At 39.6% G+C, this 19,457-nt stretch overlaps 1 protein-coding gene and 1 pseudogene across 1 annotated transcript in view; both read left to right on the top strand.

Moving 5' to 3' along the window:
• ZDHHC15 (zinc finger DHHC-type palmitoyltransferase 15) overlaps window positions 1–19,457 on the top strand; it is a 236,292-nt gene that overhangs the window by 195,874 nt on the left and 20,961 nt on the right. The window contains exon 10 of the mRNA XM_010592707.3: window positions 10,358–10,458. Coding sequence (XP_010591009.1) covers window positions 10,358–10,458 — 101 coding nt within the window. The remainder of the gene's footprint in view (window positions 1–10,357; window positions 10,459–19,457) is intronic.
• On the top strand, window positions 4,907–8,511 carry LOC100658775 (etoposide-induced protein 2.4 homolog; annotated as a pseudogene).

The following is a 19,457-nucleotide window of genomic DNA, read 5'->3' as shown; positions in this document are numbered from 1 at the left end:
ATGAAACAAGATCAATACCTTACACCGTACACAAAAACTAATTCTAAATGGATCAAAGACCTAAATATAAAACCAAAAACTATAAAGATCATGGAAGAAAAAATAGGGTCAACACTAGGGGTCCTAATACCCCTCGCTGCCATCAAGTGGAGTCCAACTCATATGTGGCATAAATAGGATACATACCATAACTAACAGTACACAAACACCAGAAGATGAGCTAATAGCTTGGATCTTCTAAAAATTAAGTAGTTATGCTCATCAAAAGACTTCACCAAAAAGGTAGAAAGAGTACCTAGAGACTGGGAAAAAGTTTTGGGTGTGATATATCCAAGAAAGGTCTAATCTCTAAAATTTATAGGAAAATTTAACCCCTCTACAACAAAAAGACAATCCAATTAAAAAATGGTCAAAGGATATGAACAGACACTTCACCAAAGAAGACATTCAGGCAGCTAACAGATACATGAGGAAATGCTTGAGATCACTAGCCATTAGAGAAATGCAAATCAAAACTGCAGTGAGATACCATCTCACCCCAACATTACTGGCATGAATCAAAAAACAGAAAATAAATGTTGGAGAGAATGTGGGGAGATTGGAAGTCTTATGCACTGCTTGTGGGAATGTAGAATGGTACAATCACTTTGGAAAACAATATGGCACTTCCTTAAAAAGCTAGAAATAGAAATACCATATGATCTAGCAATCCCACTCCTAGAACTATATCCTAAAGAAATATGAGCCGTCAAATGAATAGACATACACACACCCATATTCACTGCAGCATTATTCACAAGAGCAAAAGATGGAAACAACCTAAGTGCCTATCAACAGATGAATGGATAAACAAACTGTGGTATATACACACAATGGAATACTATTGCAAGGATAAAGAACAATGATGAATCTGCCAAACATCTCAGCACATGGATGAATCTGGAAGGTGTTATGCTGAGTGAAATATGTCAGTCACAAAAGGACGAATACTATATAAGACCACTATTATAAAAACTCATGAAAAGGTTTACACACAGAAAGAAACAATCTTTTATGGTTACGATGGAGGCAAGTGGTGGGTGGGGAAAAACACTAACTAGATAGTAGATAAGTGGTAACTTTGGTTATGGGTAAAATAGTACACAATACTGGGGAAGTCAGCACAACTTGACCAAGGCAAGGTCATGGAAGCTTCATAGGCACATCCAAACTTCCATAGGGAGTGAATTACTGGTTTGAGGGCTGGGGACCATGATGTCAGGGGCATCTAGCTCAATTGGCATCATATAATTTATAAGGAAAATGTTCTACATCCTACTTTGGTGAGTAGCATCTTGGGTCTTAAAAGGTTATGATCAGCCATTTAAGATACTACACTGGTGCCATCCCATCTGGAGCAAGGGGAAATGAAGAAAACCAAAGATAAAAGGGAAAGTTTAGTACAAAGGACTAATGGACCACAACTACCACAGCCTCCATCAGACTAAGTCCAGCACAACTAGATGTTTACCTGCTACCACCACTGACTGCTCTGACAAGGATCACAATAGAGGATCCCGGACGGAGCTGGAGAAAAACATAGCACAAAATTCAACTCACAAGAAAAGATCAGACTTACTGGTCTGATGGAGACTGGAGGCAATCCCAAGAGTATGGCCCCGGAACAACCTTTTAACTCAGTACTGAAATCACTCCTGAGGTTCACTCTTCAGGCAAAGATTAGACAGGCCCAGTAATACACATAGCTCAACCATACATATGAGACTAAATGGGCACACCAGCCCAGGAGCAAGGAGGAAAAGGCAGGAGGGGACAGGAAACCTGGATGAATGGAAATGGGACACCCAAAACTAAGAAAGGGAAAGTGTTGACACGTCATGGGGTTAGCAACCAATGTCCTAAAACAATATGTGTATTAATTGTTTAATGAGAAACTAATTTGCTCTGTAAACCTTCACCTAAAGTACAATTAAAAAAAAAAAGAGAGGCGGTTGTTTGTGGAGGCAACCAGACATGCATTTGATTTCCTCCTCTGATTCCTGACTGTCCTTCTTCCTCTATTGCTGTAGGTGAATAGGGACCAAATGTTGTACCTTGGATGGCCGCTTGATAGCTTTAAGACCCCAGTTGCTCCACAACAAACCAGGAAGTAGAGGTACTGAGAAACAATTTTAGGCCAATTGATAGAAAAAAAATAATAGAGATGCCCCTCAAAACCATGACTCTAAACCTCCACATGAAGGAAGCGTATCTTGTGAGGTATTTGATTGTGCACAATCAGTCTCAACACCTGCTTTTATTTTTGTAAAAATATATATAACATGACATTTCCAATTCAGGATTTTTTGGGTATACAGCTTAGTGATACCAATTACATTATTCCCCAGGTTTTTCATTTCTAGGTTAGTAAAGACAAAGCAGGAGGCAAGAGTCTGGTAAAAACAGACATTTTCATGCTTTGTGGCAATATAAACTGGTACCACTCTTTTAGAAATGAATTCAGTGATATGTATCAAAAAACCTTAAGAATGTATGTGTCCATTGATCCAGTAATTCCATTTGTGGGAATATATTCTAAGGACAGAAACAAACTTTATGTACAAAAATATTCCCCAAAGTGCTATTTACAGCCAATAATTAGGAAACAACCTAACTAAACAACAATATGAGAATGGATAAATAAAGATATATAGCCACTGGATGGAATATTATGTAAGCAAAAGTAATAAAGATTGTATCACAGTAAGGGGAAATGCTTACCATATTTTATGTGAAAAATGTAGAATCCCAAATGGTATGTTCATTATAATTAGACATATGTATAAATATATATAGAAAAAAACAACAGAAAGGAAATATACCAAAAATGCTACAAGTGGTAAGGACAATAGTATTGGAAATTAATTTACCTTCCTCTATTTTACATATTTTGGGGTGAAATGCTTATATTGTTTTTATGAAGAAAAAGATTAAAACAAAAAGCAGGAACGAAGATTTATTTAGAGTTTGCTGGTAATGGGACTGCATCAGGAATGCAGGGAAAGCTGTAAAGGAGAGATGAGAAGAGCAAAGTTTGTATCCTCTGAGTAACTTTGTGAACCAGATTGAACCACCATCAACTGAACTAGCTCTGAAGCAGAGCTTGTTTACAGCCTTCTTGCAGCACCCTTTAGATCAACTTCTCAGACAAGGATACATTCATTTGTTCATTTATTTGAGAAAACTTTTTGGGAAGATGGTAGTTAAGGAAAATGTTCTCCTCCCCTTCATTCATTGCCTTGATACTTCCTCTGCACCACTTAGTATCTTACAGGTTCTCTCATTTATTTAAGAGCCGTGGTATATCCCACTATCCTGGCAATAAATCATAAGACAAAATTGTATCAGTGGGTAATGTTAATTAATAACAGTTTCCAGCAATTATCTGAACCTATTCCACCCATACACACAAATATACACACACCATCACCAGGTCAAAGGGGGGTTTAAAATGGGTCTTCTCTGGAATAGAAATCAAAGTCCACTCACTTAAATTACATTCTCTGTAGATTGCTATCAATAATCTGTCAACATCCAATTAGCCACATTCACAGACAGGAGAAAAGGCATTGATAACATCAAATGAATAATCCATAAATCACTTAGATTTAAATTGGGAATGCATTCAGATATATAGACTCAAATGTTCAAACTGTAACCTACTGTAGCCAATGCATCCCATCTATTAATGGCCAGAGATTAACCAGGAAAGTGACTCTAGGTGACCATAGATATCCACAAAATAGACCCTATATGCAGATAATTTTCCCTAGAATTGGCACTCTGGAGATTTCCTCTGGCTCTTCTCCCCAGCTTCTAATAACCTTGAATAAGCCAAATAAATAGCAGAGCACTCAGACATTATTATCACCAGTTCACAGAAGCTTATTTTTACTATAGTAAATGATTCTGAATTGGCTAATCTTTCTTGGAAATTCAGAATCGAAGCACTAAAATAATGGAATATAAATTGGAATCATCATTAGCAAACGATATTTATGAAGCTTGCTATGTGTACATGTTGCCATATGGGGTACTGTGGAAAACAAGCTAAAGAGTTGCTTACAAACAAAAACAGCATGGATACAGACCAACAAATAAGATATAGAAAACAATGCAGTCTAATATCCAAAATATATATAAAACTTCTACAACTTAACAATAAAAAGACAACCCATTTATAAAATGGGCAAAGGTCATGAACAGACACTTCACCAAAGAGGATATTCAAGCAGCCAACAAACACATGACAAGATGGTCGAGCTCATTAGCCATTACCCACTGCTAGCAAGTCAATTCTGACTCATTAGTGGCCCTATAGGACAGAGTAGAGCTGCCTCATAGGGTTTCCAAGGCTGTAAATCTTTATGGAAATAGACTGCCCCCCAGACAGCTGGTGAGTTTGAACCACTGACATTTTGGTTAGCAGCTGAGCACTTAACCACTATGCCACCAGTGCTCCTCATTAGACATTAAAAAAGAGATGCAAATCAAAATTACAATGAGATGCCACATCACCCCTGCTAAAATGGCAATGATCAAAAAAAATAGAAAATGACAAATGTTGGAGAGGTTATAGGGAAATTGGAACTCTTATGCACTGCTGGTGGGAATGTAAAATGGTACAACCACTATGGAAAATGTTATGGCACTTCCTTAAAAAATTAGAAATAGAGCCAGCTTCCCAGAGGCTCCATGTGGCCAGGCATGCCCAGTGCAGGTGCAGCAGCCAGGCCTGGAAGTGACCTGGCGAGAACCATGGCAAGAGGCAGAGGAGTAAGTGGCCTGTGGCAGGCGAGGGCCGGCCTGTGCCCATGGCTGCTGCTGCTGCTGAGCCCTTCCTAATGAATATAGTTTGAGGCACTTATCTCTCCTCTGTGTAGTTCATAGTTTGGGTGGTGAAGAGATGGTTGACAGTCTTAAAATCTTTCTCCAGGACCTTGCCAGGGAAATTAAGGGCTCCATCTGAGGTATCTGTACCGTCTCAAAGCTGAATGCTCGAATACAGCAAAAGAGGGAAGAACAGTGTCAAGAAGGGCAAGTAGTGTCCTGGCGTAGAGGAGAACCCAGAGTATAGAGCGGAGGCAAGAGAGTGAGCCATGTATAGTTAATAGAATTTTCCAGTGCTGTTCTTGGAATGGAGGAGTATTCTGGTTGAGTCTCCTCTTGTTTTACTGAGTATTTACTCCTGTGCTTCAGTCAGTAATAGCACAAATTATTGGTAATCCATCACTACGTGGAAATATTTGGTCATGGCTGGAATTCTTCCTCACATCAATTTTCAGTGCTCTTTGGGTGCTCCCCCTGTTTGTGTTTAGCAAAGCTGTCAATGTCATTTGGTTCCAAGTAGCTGCTCTACCATTTGAGGTATCAGGGAGGAAGCCTCACCTCTTTCCTAGTGTCAGCAAAATAACTGTTAATATGCTCTTCAAGCTTTTGCTGCAGGCTCTTTTCCTTATCCAGGAGATGTTTATGAGTCTCTTCCCTATCCATCTTGTTGGTCATCTGGTTAAAAAAACAAAAACCAAACCCATTGCCGTCAAGTCGATTCCGACTCATAGCAATGTTATAGGACAAAGTAGAACTGCCCCATAAAGTTTCCAAGGAACAGCTGGTGGATTCAAACTGCCAACCTTTTGGTTAGCAGCCACGTTCTTAACTACTGTCCCACCAGGGCTCTGTCATCTGGTTAGTCTCCTGCATGTATCTTTCTGTATTCACTATTCTGCTTTGAATTTCACTGGTTCAATAAAGAAATTGAAACGCACCAGCAGTTGTAAAACATAGAAAGGAATTGGCCTTACTACTTTGGATTTTGGTTTGCCCTTGGCTTTCCTCACAGCAATGCAGTCCTCATACATTATTAGCTGCCTCTTTTCCATCCTCTTTCCTTTATTCATTATCAGCACCAATGTAGCAAAGACCCCTGGCAAAGCATACCTTTTTCATTTGAGCCTCTTCTCCTTGGTGGTCTTCTTAAGCAACAAAATCTTCCACAAGACAGCCTACCTGCAGTCTGCTCTGAGTAGCTCAACTTCTGCAGAGAAGTTCACTTCATCACATCTACCTCCTGCCAAACTGAAGGCTGCTGCAGGCCACTGACTTCACCTGCCACCCACGGGGGATGGGTGGGATTGGAAGGAGGGTGTAGCATCTCTTTTCCCTATTCACTTCCCCCTACTCAGCTGTCATGGATTGAATTGTGTCCCCCAAAAATGTGTCAACTTGGTTAGGCTGTGATTCCCAGTATTGTGTGGTTGTCCTCAATTTTGTGATTAATGTAAATCTTGATCTCTGCCTGTGGTTAATGAGGCAAAGTTAGATGATGTTAAAGAGGATTAGGGAGGGATATAACACCCTTACTCAGATCACATCCCTGATCCACTATAAAGGGAGTTTCCCTGGGGTGTGGTCTGCATCACCTTTTATCTTACAAGAGATAAAAGGAAAGGGAATCAAGCAGAGACTTGGGGAATTCACACCACCAAGAAAGCAGTGTTGGGAGCTGAGCATGCCTTTGGACCAGAGATTCCTGTGCAGAGAAGCTCCTAGACCTTGGGGAGATTGATGACAACAACCTTCCTCCACAGTTGACAGAGAGAGAAAGCCTTCCCCTGGAGCTGACACACTGAATTTGGACTTCTTGCCTCCAAACTGTCAGAGAATAAACTTCTGTTTGTTGAAGCCATCCACTTGTGGTATTTCTGTTATAGCAGCACTAGATAACTAAGACACTAGGGAAGGCAGGATCCGCTCTGCAAAGGACTCTTTGAATATTCCCTTTTCTCTGAGGAATTGGAGTTTTTTCTCTGTTGCACTTAGGTAGAATCTTCCTGACACCAGTATATGGATTTTTAGCACTGTGAGTCTGAAAGGACCACAGGTTTTTCTGCAGCTATTTTATAGCATTTGTTGGACCCTGTGCCTGGATTAATTGAATACTTTGTTTTTCTTCCTGTGCCATTTACCCCACCACCACCACCTCCCCTTCCTGCCTTACACACTTGGATGAATGGATTTTGTAAATGTAGCTGTTGTAATTTGTGGATTTGTTATTTTTGTTGTTTTCTGTGAACACATACATTGGATGTGGTAGGAGAAGGAGTATCTCAGTTGCTCCTGGTCACTCCCTTTATAGCCATCACTGTCTTGTTTATTGTAACTCAGGTTAGGCTTTGGTCTCTCTTGCTCCACTGCAAAAAATGACCCTGGACTCTCTGTTAACCCAGAACTAAAACCATTCCAGAAGCCAACTCTTCAAAGATTAGACTGGACTATAAAAATAAAATAATACTTGTGAAGAGTGTGCTTCTTAGTTCAAGGAGATACATGAGACTAAATGGACAGCTCCTGTCCAGAGGCAGGATAAGAAGGCAGAAAGCAATAGGAGCTGGTTGAATGGACACGGGGAAACCCAGGGTGGAAAGGGGGAGCGTGCTGTCATATTATAGGGATTGCAACTAGGGCCACATAACAATATGTGTATAAATTTTTATATGAGAAACTAACTTGAGCTGTAAACTTTTCACCTAAAGCACAATAAAAAAAAATTTTAAAGGTTTTTTTTTTTTAAATGAGTCTAAAGAAATACAACAGGAAGAAAGACCTCGCAGCCAGATCTGTTGGGTTTTGAGGAGTGATTTTCTTTCTTCCCTTTGAAGGGAAAAGGCCTTCACCAGTACATAAAGTTCCCCAGCTATAGAGAGGTATCAATTCTGGATAAGTGCCACTGCAACACAGAATGCTCAGAGAACCTGAAATTTTAAAGCATGGAGATTGAAATTTACTGTTGGTCACTGCTGGATCCGTCTGGTATTTCCAAGGAATATTGGGCGCTACAAATAGGAACTGAAGGTGTAAATTTTTTAAATGCATTGAACCTATGATTGGTTGGCTTTTTTTTCTTGTCATTTTAAGAGACTAAGTTTGGGGGGAAGGGGTGTCAAAACAATTGTACAGTTTTAAAATGTCACAATTAAATGTCAGCTGGCTTCCCAAAATTAAAATAAAATAGAACTACCATAAGATCTTCCAATTCCACATCTAGGGGACCTAAAAATAATAATACAAACAGACATATGTACACTGATGTTCATTGCAGCGTTGTTCACAATAGCAAAAAGGTGGAAACAACCCAGGTGCCCATCAATGGGTGGATGGATAGACAAAATGTGATACATACATAAAATTGAAGTCCTGATATGCACTACAACATAGATGAACTTCGAAGACATTATGCTGCGTGATATAAGTCAACCACGAAAGGACCAATATTGTGTATTTTTGTTGTCATTGTGTGCCATTGAGTTGATTCCGACTCATAGTTACCCTATAGGACAGAGTAGAATTGTCCCATAGGGTTGTCTAGGCTGTGATCTTTACAAGAGCAGATCACCAGGTTTTTCTTCCACGGAGTGGCTGATGGGTTCCATCTGCCAACCTTTATGTTAGCAGCCAAGCGCTTAACCACTGCACCACCAGGGTTCCTCAATATTGTATGGTCTAACTCATATGAAATGACAAGAATAGGTAATTTTATAGAGATCAATGGTTACTAATTATTACTAGGGGTAGGAGGGGGGAGGAAGAGGGGGATAACTCTCTGGGAAGTAGTGAATTTTCGTTTATGGTGATGGAAAAATAGGCGTCAACTGAGGGTAATAGTTACACAGCTTAACAAATGTAGCTGTTATCACTAAGCTGTACACCAGAAAAAAGGGCAAAATGGCAACTAAAGTGTTCTATATAATTTTACAACTAGAACACCACCCCCTCCCTCCCCCAAAAAAGGCTGCACTTATTGATTCTCGTTGATCTCATGGGTTTAGTTTTCTTGGTTTGAAGGTTTAGGGCCATAGTTTTGTGGGTCTGTCCAGTTAATTGGCCTATTGTTTTTAGAGTATCTGTTCTACCTCCCAGTTTGGTGAGTAGCACCTCAGGTCTTAAAAGCTTGTGAGAAGCCACCCAAGATATAACAATTGGTCTCTATTTGCCTGGAACAGCAGAGGAAGAAGAATACCCAGGAATCAGAGAAGAAAATAAACTGCATGTTTAGTTGCCGTCATAAGCTACTACCTCCATTACCATGAGACCAGAAGAAATGGATGGTGTCCAGCTACCATTACTGAATGTTTTGATCAAGGACCAAGTCTTAGTCTGGGTTTCCTAGAGGAGCAAAACCAGTGAAGCATATATATAAACATAGAGTGATTTACTTCAAGGAAATGACTCACAGTTGTGGGGGCTGGCAAGTCCCAAATCTCTGGGTCAGGTGGCAGGCTGAAGGTTTCTGCTGCCTCACAAGTTTGCAGGGGCTGACAAACCCCAAATCTGCAGGTCAGGTGGCAGGCTGGAAGCCTCTGCTGGCTCACAGGATTGTGGTGGCTGGCGAATCCAAAATCTGGAGGTTAGGTGGCAGGTTGAAGACTTCTTCAGGCTTACGTCCCAAGAACGGGAGTTCAGGCAATGACAAGAGTGCAGGGGAGAGAGAGAGAGAGCTTTGCTAGAACATCCATTTATATACTGGGGGCAGGCCACACCCCCAAAGAAACTCCCCTTTCAACTGATTGGCTGCTCACATCAGATTAGAAAGTGGGAAGTGATTACATAGTGTCTGCCAAATCACTAAGAATCATACCCTAGCCAAGTTGACACATACCATTAACCATCATAGAACTGATAGATGGATCCTGACCAAAAGGGGTAAAACTGTGGAACAGAACTTCAAATTCATATGGAAACCAGATTTACTGGATTCATTGAGACTGGAGGAACCTCTGAATCTATTGCCCAGAAATAATCTTTAAACCTTGAACCAAAACTATCCCATGAAGCCATTGCTAAATTAAACAACTATTTAGCTCAATTAACAAAGGATGTTTGCCTTGAGCATTGCGCTCTTATAAAGAAGTATCCATATCAGTTCAAACTAACAGCAGTTAATCTCAAGCACAGATGAGAACTTTAAGGGGCAGAGAGTCTAAATTAATGATGATGAAACAATATGGGTAGAGATATACTGAGAATGGTAACACAATGTGAAATATGTAACCAATGCCACTGAACTGTACATGTAGAAATTGTGAATGGATATATGCTTGGTTGTGTGTACTGTCACTAGAAATAAGTTAATAAAAAATAAATAGAGAACAATACAGCAACTAAATAATGCTATTTAAGAGCCTATTCCACCATGACTTTAGCCAATAAGCCTAAATTTTCCTAATTATCCACCCCCCCCCATTTCTAAAAGGAACAGTACCGTCACAAAAAGCCTATGTCAGCTGAAAGAGCTTACTGCCTTCTTTTTTCCCACCAGCCCTGGTGATGGACACTCCTTCCCTATGAGGTCTATGAATGAGTCACAGAATCCATTGCTAGCAAATGAAGAGCCCTGGGAAGATGAGGATGACAGCCGAGGTAAGTAGGCCAAGAAGGAAACCATTTCTCCACCCAGCAGGCCAAGTACTAATAAAGTTCATTTTAACACAACAGATATACACTGAAGAATAAAAGATAGTATATGGGGGGCAAGTCTACATGTGCATGTAGACTACTTTTCTAAAAGCTAGAAGGGCAAAGAAAAAATAAGGAAGCAGAGCTTTACCCTCCCAATGTTTTTTTTACCATATCATTTGGTTATCTTGAGACTTTTTGTGGGGAGCTGAAAGTTCCTATGCCCTGTATTTCCATTACCAGCCCTATTCCTATTCTTTGTCTCCATGTGATGCTATGCCTACTACTGTGGCCTCTACATTTGCTTATGTTGATAATACTAGTCATCAGATAGTAGTTTTTAGCTGCTGGTCCTAATAATGCAGTAACTGGCTGCAATTTTGAGTGGGAGCTTGTAGTAGTTATCACAAACAGTACCTGGGGTGAATGAGGCTGTGGAATGCAGCTAGGACAGGAAAAGCATTGAAGTGGGGAGCAGAGGTTGGAAACAAACCTTTCTAAATTTTCACCCAATTAGATTATCCAGGCCCAGGTTCTCTACCTAGAAGTCCACAATTAGAGTAAGGCACTTAACTAGGTTTAAGCAAAGCAAACCAGTCCCAAATCCATAGTTATACCAGCACGTTACATTCTCAAAGTTCTAGCCCAGCCCAAAGAACTTACAACATAAACAACTCCCTTACCTCCTCTTGCTGAGTCTTTATTGGAAAATTGATTGTATTTTGGTCTGTCTCCCTTCAGCCGTCATCCTTTCTGAATAGACTTTTACTTACAGCAGTCACAAGTGATAATAAATCTTATTTTGATATTAAAACCCCCAAACTTTAACACAAATCAGAGACTTATAGGGTCTTACCTGGTTGAAATGTCTCCACTGTGGAAAAAATATTCATATCTGAGCCTTGTGTTGGCAAGAGGAAGGACACTTAAAGTGTAGATGTTGCACTACATCATAAAGAGGTTACTTTCTTAGAAAAAAAACCAAACCCATTGCCATCAAGTCTATTCTGACTGCCCCATAGGGTTTCCAAGGAGCGCCTGGTGGATTCAAACTGTTGACCTTTTGGTTAGCAGCCGAGCTCTTAACCACTGCACCACCAAGGCTAATAATAATTCCAGACTTCTTCAAAAGTATTTAATCATAACAAATGTGTACATCATTTTACAGTTCACAAAGTACTTTCATACACCTTATTTCCTTTTACTCTTACAACTGTCATTTTAACTAAAAAAACGCATTATTATTAATACCATCCCCATTTTATAAGTGAAGAAGCTGAGACTCAGAGGTATTAAATGACTTATCCAAGGTCATATAGCAAGAAACAGGTAGATCCTGATTCCAAATCCTGTGTTCTTTCCAATACAGTGCTATATATCTCCTTTGGACAAATACACGTGAGACACAGTGCAATGATTGGATGCCATGTTGCTGTCTGAAGCGTTCAACTACTTCTTACATAAATCATGATAGACTATAAGCCACCTTTAGCTTTAACAAGACCATGATGCCATCCTCTAGATGAGTTTATTCTCTTTAAAGTCCATTGAAGAAGATTCCACAACCCTCCTTTATCGCCAATTCTAGTATCTAACAACTTTAACTATTAGAAAACTGTACTTTTCCCTAACATAAGTTATGCTGCACTATTTGTCCAGGTCCTTCTGTTTTATCCTCAGTTGTCCCCATTTTCTGTGCATAACCTAACATGTATAGGCAGGCCTTGCACTTCTAAAACTTCAATTCCTGGGTGCTATAAGTTAAAATTGTGTGGGTTGAACGTAATTTCTTGTAAGAATTATACCAGGGTTTGGTTCCTAGACCAAAATATAATATTTAGTTCACAATAAGTGATATACCGGCAACCCTGGTGGTGTAGTGGTTAAGTGCTACAGCTGCTAACCAAAAGTTCAGCAGTTCATATCCACCAGGCACTCCTTGGAAACTCTACGGGGCAGTTCTACTCTGTTCTATAGGGTTGCTATGAGTCAAAATCGACTCAACAGCAACGGGTTTGGTTTTTTGGTTTTTATAAGTGATGTACTTATACACTACATAATGTAAAGCATTCTAAATTGTATATAAATTAATGAATAGGGTAAAACAGTAACTCATTAAGTAAAAATTTATTATCACAGGAACTACGTAAGGTCTTTATCTTCTTTGAAATTTCTGACTTATTTTAATACAACAAAGCATAAGGTAAAGAAACACCTTTATACAGGAACCATTCTTGAAGCCAACTCTTCAGACAGGGATTGGACCGGACTACAAGACAGAAAATGATACTGGTGAGGAGTGGGCTTCTTGGATCAAATAGACATGAGACTATCTGGGCAGCTCCTATCTGGAGCAGAGATGTGAAGGCCAAGGGGGACAGAAGCTGGCTGGATGGACACGGAAACACAGGGTGGAGAGAAGGAATGTGCTGTCTCATTAGGCGGAGAGCAACTAGGAGTATACAGCAAGGTGTATATAAGGTTTTGTATGAGAGACTGACTTGATGTGTAAACTTTCACTTAAAGCACAATAAAAATTAAAACAAAAAGAAAGAAAGAAACACCTTTATGAAGTCAAGGTATTTAAATAGGCTTCCCCGATGAGATTTTAAAAATAAAGTGTTACAGTGGGATGCAGACCCCAAATTCTCATAAAAAGACCAGACTTAATGGTCTGACTGAGACTAGAAGAATCCTGGCAGTCATGGTCCCCAAACCTTCTGTTGGCCCAGGACAGGATCTATTCCCGAAGACTACTCATCAGACATGGAAGGGACTGGACAATGGGTTGGAGAGAGATGCTGATGAAGAGTGAGCTACTTGTATCAGGTGGACACTTGAGACTGTGTTGACATCTCCTGTCTGGAGGGGAGATGGGAGGGAAGAGAGGGTTAGAAACTGGCAAAATGGTCACGAAAGGAGAGACTGGAAGGAGGGAGTAGGCTGACTCATTAGGGGGAGAGTAAATGGGAGTATGTAGTAAGGTGTATATAAGCTTATATGTGACAGACTGACTTGATTTGTAAACTTTCACTTAAAGCACAATAAAAATTATTTAAAAAAATAAAGTGTTTAATGTACAAATGCATTGAAAAATGCACAAATCAAAAGTGTACAGGTCAGTGTATTATTCTGAGGAGATTTTAACAGGCATCTTTTTAAAGACTTTTGAGAGACTTAGCTTTAGCATTTTAGTTTTTTGACGAAATGATCCAAATATGTCTGTTCTATTACTATCTTTTGTTCATCGTAATTTTCCTTTAGCTTGAATAAAATATATTATCAATTACAATATAACTTTTTCTGCTCTATTCAAAATTGGAATCCATTTCCTCCAGATGGTTGAGTGACATCTATGACCTACCTGCCATTAACTGTCATGAATAATAAGGTGGGTGTGACTGTTAGGGTGATTCTTAAATGCAAACTGCTGTACGTCAAAACCTGCCTATATGTGCGACCCATAAAGAACCCCCTTAGCTTTCCCAGAGGGGAGGAGTCCTAGCTCCTTAATATTTCCTTATAGAACTGATTTCACAATCTTATTTTTACCTTTATGGCTCTGACATCTTTCTGAATGTTCTATGTCCTTTTATTATTGTTTCCACAAGTAACAAAGCTATTTTCCAACCATCATCCCTTTCAAAATAGTTGTAATACTCTTTGACCTTCGACATTGATTTAAGATGCACCATCCCTGGAAATCCAGAGCATGTAGCCACAGTCAAGATTCCCTAGGCAGTGACCCTAACAGAGACATTGGCAAAGACACCATCAGCAGAGCAATGGCTTTTTCTATTTACAAGGGAATAACTCTTTAATCAACACCACTGACTGAATTATGATATTAGCTTGTTCCAGAGAGGTTTGCATCCATAAGTAGGATAAATAGGAATACAGTCCACTTCCTAGGAAAATTTACTCTGCAAGATCTTACCAAGGAGGCTATGAGGTTTCTTTTCACATTGACTTAAATAAGCAACTTCAAGCAACCTGCAATCCTCACACTGGGAAACAGCTGCTTCTCCCACAGAGAGATCCAAATTGAACTATGTAATAATGTAATATGATTGGCCATAAAGCATCTTCCTCAACAATCTCCCATGAGTTTGTTTTCTTAGCTGTGGATTTGTCTGGCAATAAGGAAAGCCCCCCCATGTGTCTGTCATTTTGTCATACTGTGAGGGCTTGCGTGTTGCTGTGATGCTGGAAGATATGCCACTAGTATTCAGATACTGGCATGGTCACCCATGGTGGACAGGTTTCAGCTGAGCTTCCAGACTAAGACAGACTAGGAAGAAGGGCCCAGTCTACCTGTGAAAAGAATTAGCCAGTGAAAACATTATGAATAGCAGTGGAACACTGTCTGATATAGTGCCAGAAGATGAGCCCCCCAGGATGGAAGGCATTCAAAAGATGACTGGAGAAGAGCTGCCTCCTCAAAGTAGAGTCAGCCTTAATGACATGGATGGAGTCAAACTTTTGGGACCTTCATTTTCTGATGTGGCATGTCTCAAAATGAGAAGAAACAGCTGCAAACATCCATTAATAATCTGAATGTGGAATGCACGAAGTATGAATCTAGGAAAATTGGAAACCGTAAACAATGAAATGGAATGCATAAAGATCAATATCCTAGGCATTAGTGAGCTGAAATGGACTGGTATTGGCCATTTTGAATCGGACAATCATATGGTCTACTATGCCGGGAATGACAACTTGAAGAAGAATGGCATTGCATTCATTGTCAAAAAGAACATTTCAAGATCCATCCTAAAGTACAACGCTGTCAGTGATAGGATAATATCCATATGCCTACAAGGAAGACCACTTAATACGACTATTATTCAAATTTACTCACCAACCATTAAAGCCAAAGATGAAGAAATTGGAGATTTTTACCAGCTTCTGCAGTCTGAAATTGATCCAACATGCAATCAAGATGCATTGATATTTACTGTTGATTGGAATGTGAAAGTTGGATACGAAGAAGAAGGATTGGTAGTTGGAAAATATGGCCTTGGTGATAGAAATGATGCTGGATGTCACATGAGAGAATTTTGCAAGATCAACGGCTTCTTCATTGCAAATACCTTCTTTCACCAACATAAATGGTGATTTTTTTTTATACACATGGACCTCATCAGATGGAACACACAGGAATCAAACTGACTACATCTGTGAAAAGAGACAATAGAAAAGCTCAATATCATCAGTCAGAAAAAGGCCAGGGGCCGCCTGCAGAACAGACCATCAATTGTTCGTATGCAAGTTCAAGTTGAAACTGAAGAAAATTAGAACAAGTTTTTGAGAGCCAAAGTATGATCTTGAATATATCCCACCTGAATTTAGAGACCATCACAAGAATAGATTTGACACATTGAACACTAATGACCCAAGACCAGACAAGTTGTGGAGTGACATCGAGGGCATCATACATGAAGAAAGCAAGAGGTCATGAAAAAGACAGGAAAGAATGAAAAGACCAAAATGGATGTCAGAAGAGTCTCTGAATCTTGCTCTTGAACATCGAGCAGCTAAAGCAAAAGGAAGAAATGATAAAGTAAAAGAACTGAACAGAAGATTTCGAAGGGTGGCTTGCGAAGACAAAGTAAAATATTATAATGACACATGCAAAGAGGTGGAGATAGAAAACCAAAAATGAACAACACACTCTACATTTCTCAAGCTGAAAGAACTGAAGAAAAAATTCAAGCCTCAAGTTGTAATAGTGAAGGATTCTATGGGAAAATATTAAACGACACAGGAAGCATCAAAAGAAGATGGCAGGAATACACAGAGTCATTATACCAAAAAGAATTGGTCGACGTTCAACCATTTCAAGAGGTGGCATATGATCAGGAACCGATGGTACTGAAGGAAGAAGTCCAAGCTGCACTGAGGGCATTGGCAAAAAACAAGGTTCCAGAAATTGAAGGAATATCAACTAAGATGTTTCAATAAACAGATGCAGTGCTGGAAGTGCACACGTGTCTATGCCAAGAAATTTGGAAGACAAGTACCTGGACAACTGACTGGAAGAGATCCATATTTATGCCTATTCTGAAGAAAGGTGATCCAACCAAATGCAGAAATTATCAAGCAATATCATTAATATCACATGCAAGCAAAATTTTGCTGAAGATCGTTCAAAAGCTGCTGTAGCAGTATATCAACAGGGAACTGTCAGAAATTCAGGCCAGATTCAGAAGAGGCCATGAAACCAGGGATATCATTGCTGATGTTAGATGGATCCTGGCTGACAGCAGAGAATACCAGAAGAATGTTTACCTGTGTTTCATTGACTATGCAAAGGCATTCGACTGTGTGGATCATAACAAGTAATGGATAACATTGTGAGAAAGGGAATTCCAGAACACTTAATTGTGCTCAAGAGGAACCTTTACATAGATCAAGAGACAGTTGTTCGGATAGAACAAGGGAATACTGATTGGTTTAAAGTCAGAAACAGTGTGCGTCAGGGTTGTATTCTTTCATCATACCTATTCAATCTGTATGCTGAGCAAATAATCCAAGAAGCTGGACTATATGAAGAACGGGACATCAGGATTGGAGGAAGACTCATTAACAACCTGCAATATGCAGATGACACAGCCTTGCTTCTGAAAGCGTAGAGGACTCGAAGCACTTACTGATGAAGATCAGAGACCACAGCCTTCAGTATGGATTGCACCTCACCATAAAGAAAACAAAAATCCTCACAACTGTACCAACAAGCAACATCGTGATAAACGGAGAAAAGATTGAAGTTGTCAAGGATTTCATTTTATTTGGATCCACAATCAACAGCCATGCAAGCAGTAGTCAGAAATCAAAAGACATTGCATTGGGTAAATCTGCTGCAAACGACCTCTTTAAAGTGTTGAAAAGCAAAGATGTCACTGTGAAGACTAAGGTGCGCCTGACCCAAGCCATGGTATTTTCAATCACATCATATGCATGTGAAAGCTGGACAATGAACAAGGAAGACTGAAGAAGAATTGATGCCTTTGAATTGTGGTGTTGGCGAAGAATATTGAATATACCATGGACTGCCAAAAGAACGAACAAATCTGTCTTAGAAGAAGTACAACCAGACTGCTCCTTAGACGCAAGGATGGTGAGACTGCATCTTACATACTTTGGACATGTTGTCAGGAGGAATCAGTCCCTGGAGAAAGACATCATGCTTGGCAGAGTACAGGGTCCATGGAAAAGAGGAAGACCCTCAACAAGATGGATTGACACAGTAGCTGCAACAATGAGCTCAAGCATAACAATGATTGTGAGGATGGCGCAGGATCAGGCAGTGTTTCATCTGTGGTACATAGGGTCGCTATGAGTCAGAACCAACTCAATGGCACCTAACAACAACAACAACAACATAAGGAATTCAAATCATCTGAGCTCAGGATAGTAGCCTAAAACTTCTCAAGATTCTAGGCTTAATTCTGATAGAGAGGGTCAGAGAGTTCCAGAGAAAAGTTGTCCCAGAGTTTACAGGGAACTTCCCAGTTCTCCCTATCATCTAGAACAAACCTAAGCTCATACTAATCTGCCTTTCAATGATTCCCCTGTCCTGATCCACAAATTAGAGCCTTGACAAATGATTGCCAAGAACATCCAGATTTTGGTTATTTGACAGGACCTGAACTCAGTTTTGGCTTTCATGTAAGTACCAAAGTTAGCACCTGTCAATTGTAACCATGTGATCTCTGTCCATTAGGCTTATTTCCTAATAAAGAAGATAGAGCGAGTCCCTTTCCTTATTCTCACTCAGCTCCTCATCACCCTGGTTTGAGAACCTAATAGAGAGCTCCAGGTCAGGACCAAGCCCCGGAGAACACAATAGTTATGCACAGCCTGTGCCAGTTACTCTATATTGGTGTATTAACTATGACAAGAAAAACATTTTTGAAAGAATGAAGTGGAAAAAGAACTGAGCTTTCCTTAAAAAAAAAAAAAAAGCTTTCCTTAAGTAGCCAAAATTGCTTTTAGCTCCAGCTAAAGAAGCTAGAAATGGGCTCTTTATTTTGATAATTTTTAAGAATATATCCCAGGATGGATATTTTTATCGAGTAAAAAAATCTCTATAATAATAAAAAAAAATTTTAAAAACCTGCTTGAATTTGCTAGTGCAGCTTTTCTGATGTTAATGATAACCAAGGCTTGGAGGAATTAAGCTTCTTCTTGCCAAATGCTGCTGGATACTTATCCAGAAAAATATTGACTTCAGACTTCAGTGTATTGTTGTTGTTGTTGTTAGGTGTCACCAAGTCAATTTTCTACTCATAGCAACCCCATATGACAGAGTAGGACTGCCCCATAAAATTTTCTTGGCTGTAATCTTTACAGAAGCAGATCACCAGGTCTTTCTCCCACGGAGCCACTGGGTGAGTTCAAACCATCAACCTTTTGGTTAGCAGTCAAACACTGAACTGTTATGCCTCCAGGCTTCCTTTCCAGTGTATTAAGTGTTTTTATATATAACCTAATTTCTCACTCCTTTACTTTTTTTTCTTTTTTTTACTTAGGTAAAGCTTTCTTTGTATGATACTTATTAGTAACTGCTCAAGGTATAAGGAGTTTCTGGTTTATTTTTAATTGGGTAGTTTCTGTGGTCATAATAAATAGCCTGTCAGAAAGACTAACAGAAGAAATAAGTTAGCGTTTATTGGGAGTATATTAAGAATATGACATTGAACCCATAAGGGTTGTTATACAGTATGGTCTCTGAACTTAAGGGTCTTGCATTTATTTGCAGAGATAAAATAGATACATGAAAAGTTGCCTAAAAAAACAATACAGGATATGTTATTGACAAAATGAGTGGGACCGTAAAGTTTGTGTGATAGAAATTCAAGGAAGAGAGTGATTCATGTGGTCAAGAATGGCTTCACAGAGGAGGTAGAATTTGAGCCTTAAAGCTATTTGGATCGGTGGCAAGGAATGGAGAGGCAGAG

The sequence above is a fragment of the Loxodonta africana genome, chromosome X (genome assembly GCF_030014295.1).
Source record: "Loxodonta africana isolate mLoxAfr1 chromosome X, mLoxAfr1.hap2, whole genome shotgun sequence".
Lineage (NCBI taxonomy): Eukaryota > Metazoa > Chordata > Mammalia > Proboscidea > Elephantidae > Loxodonta > Loxodonta africana.
The sequence above is the reverse complement of the archived record's forward strand: the minus strand, read 5'-3'. Positions and strand labels throughout refer to the sequence as shown.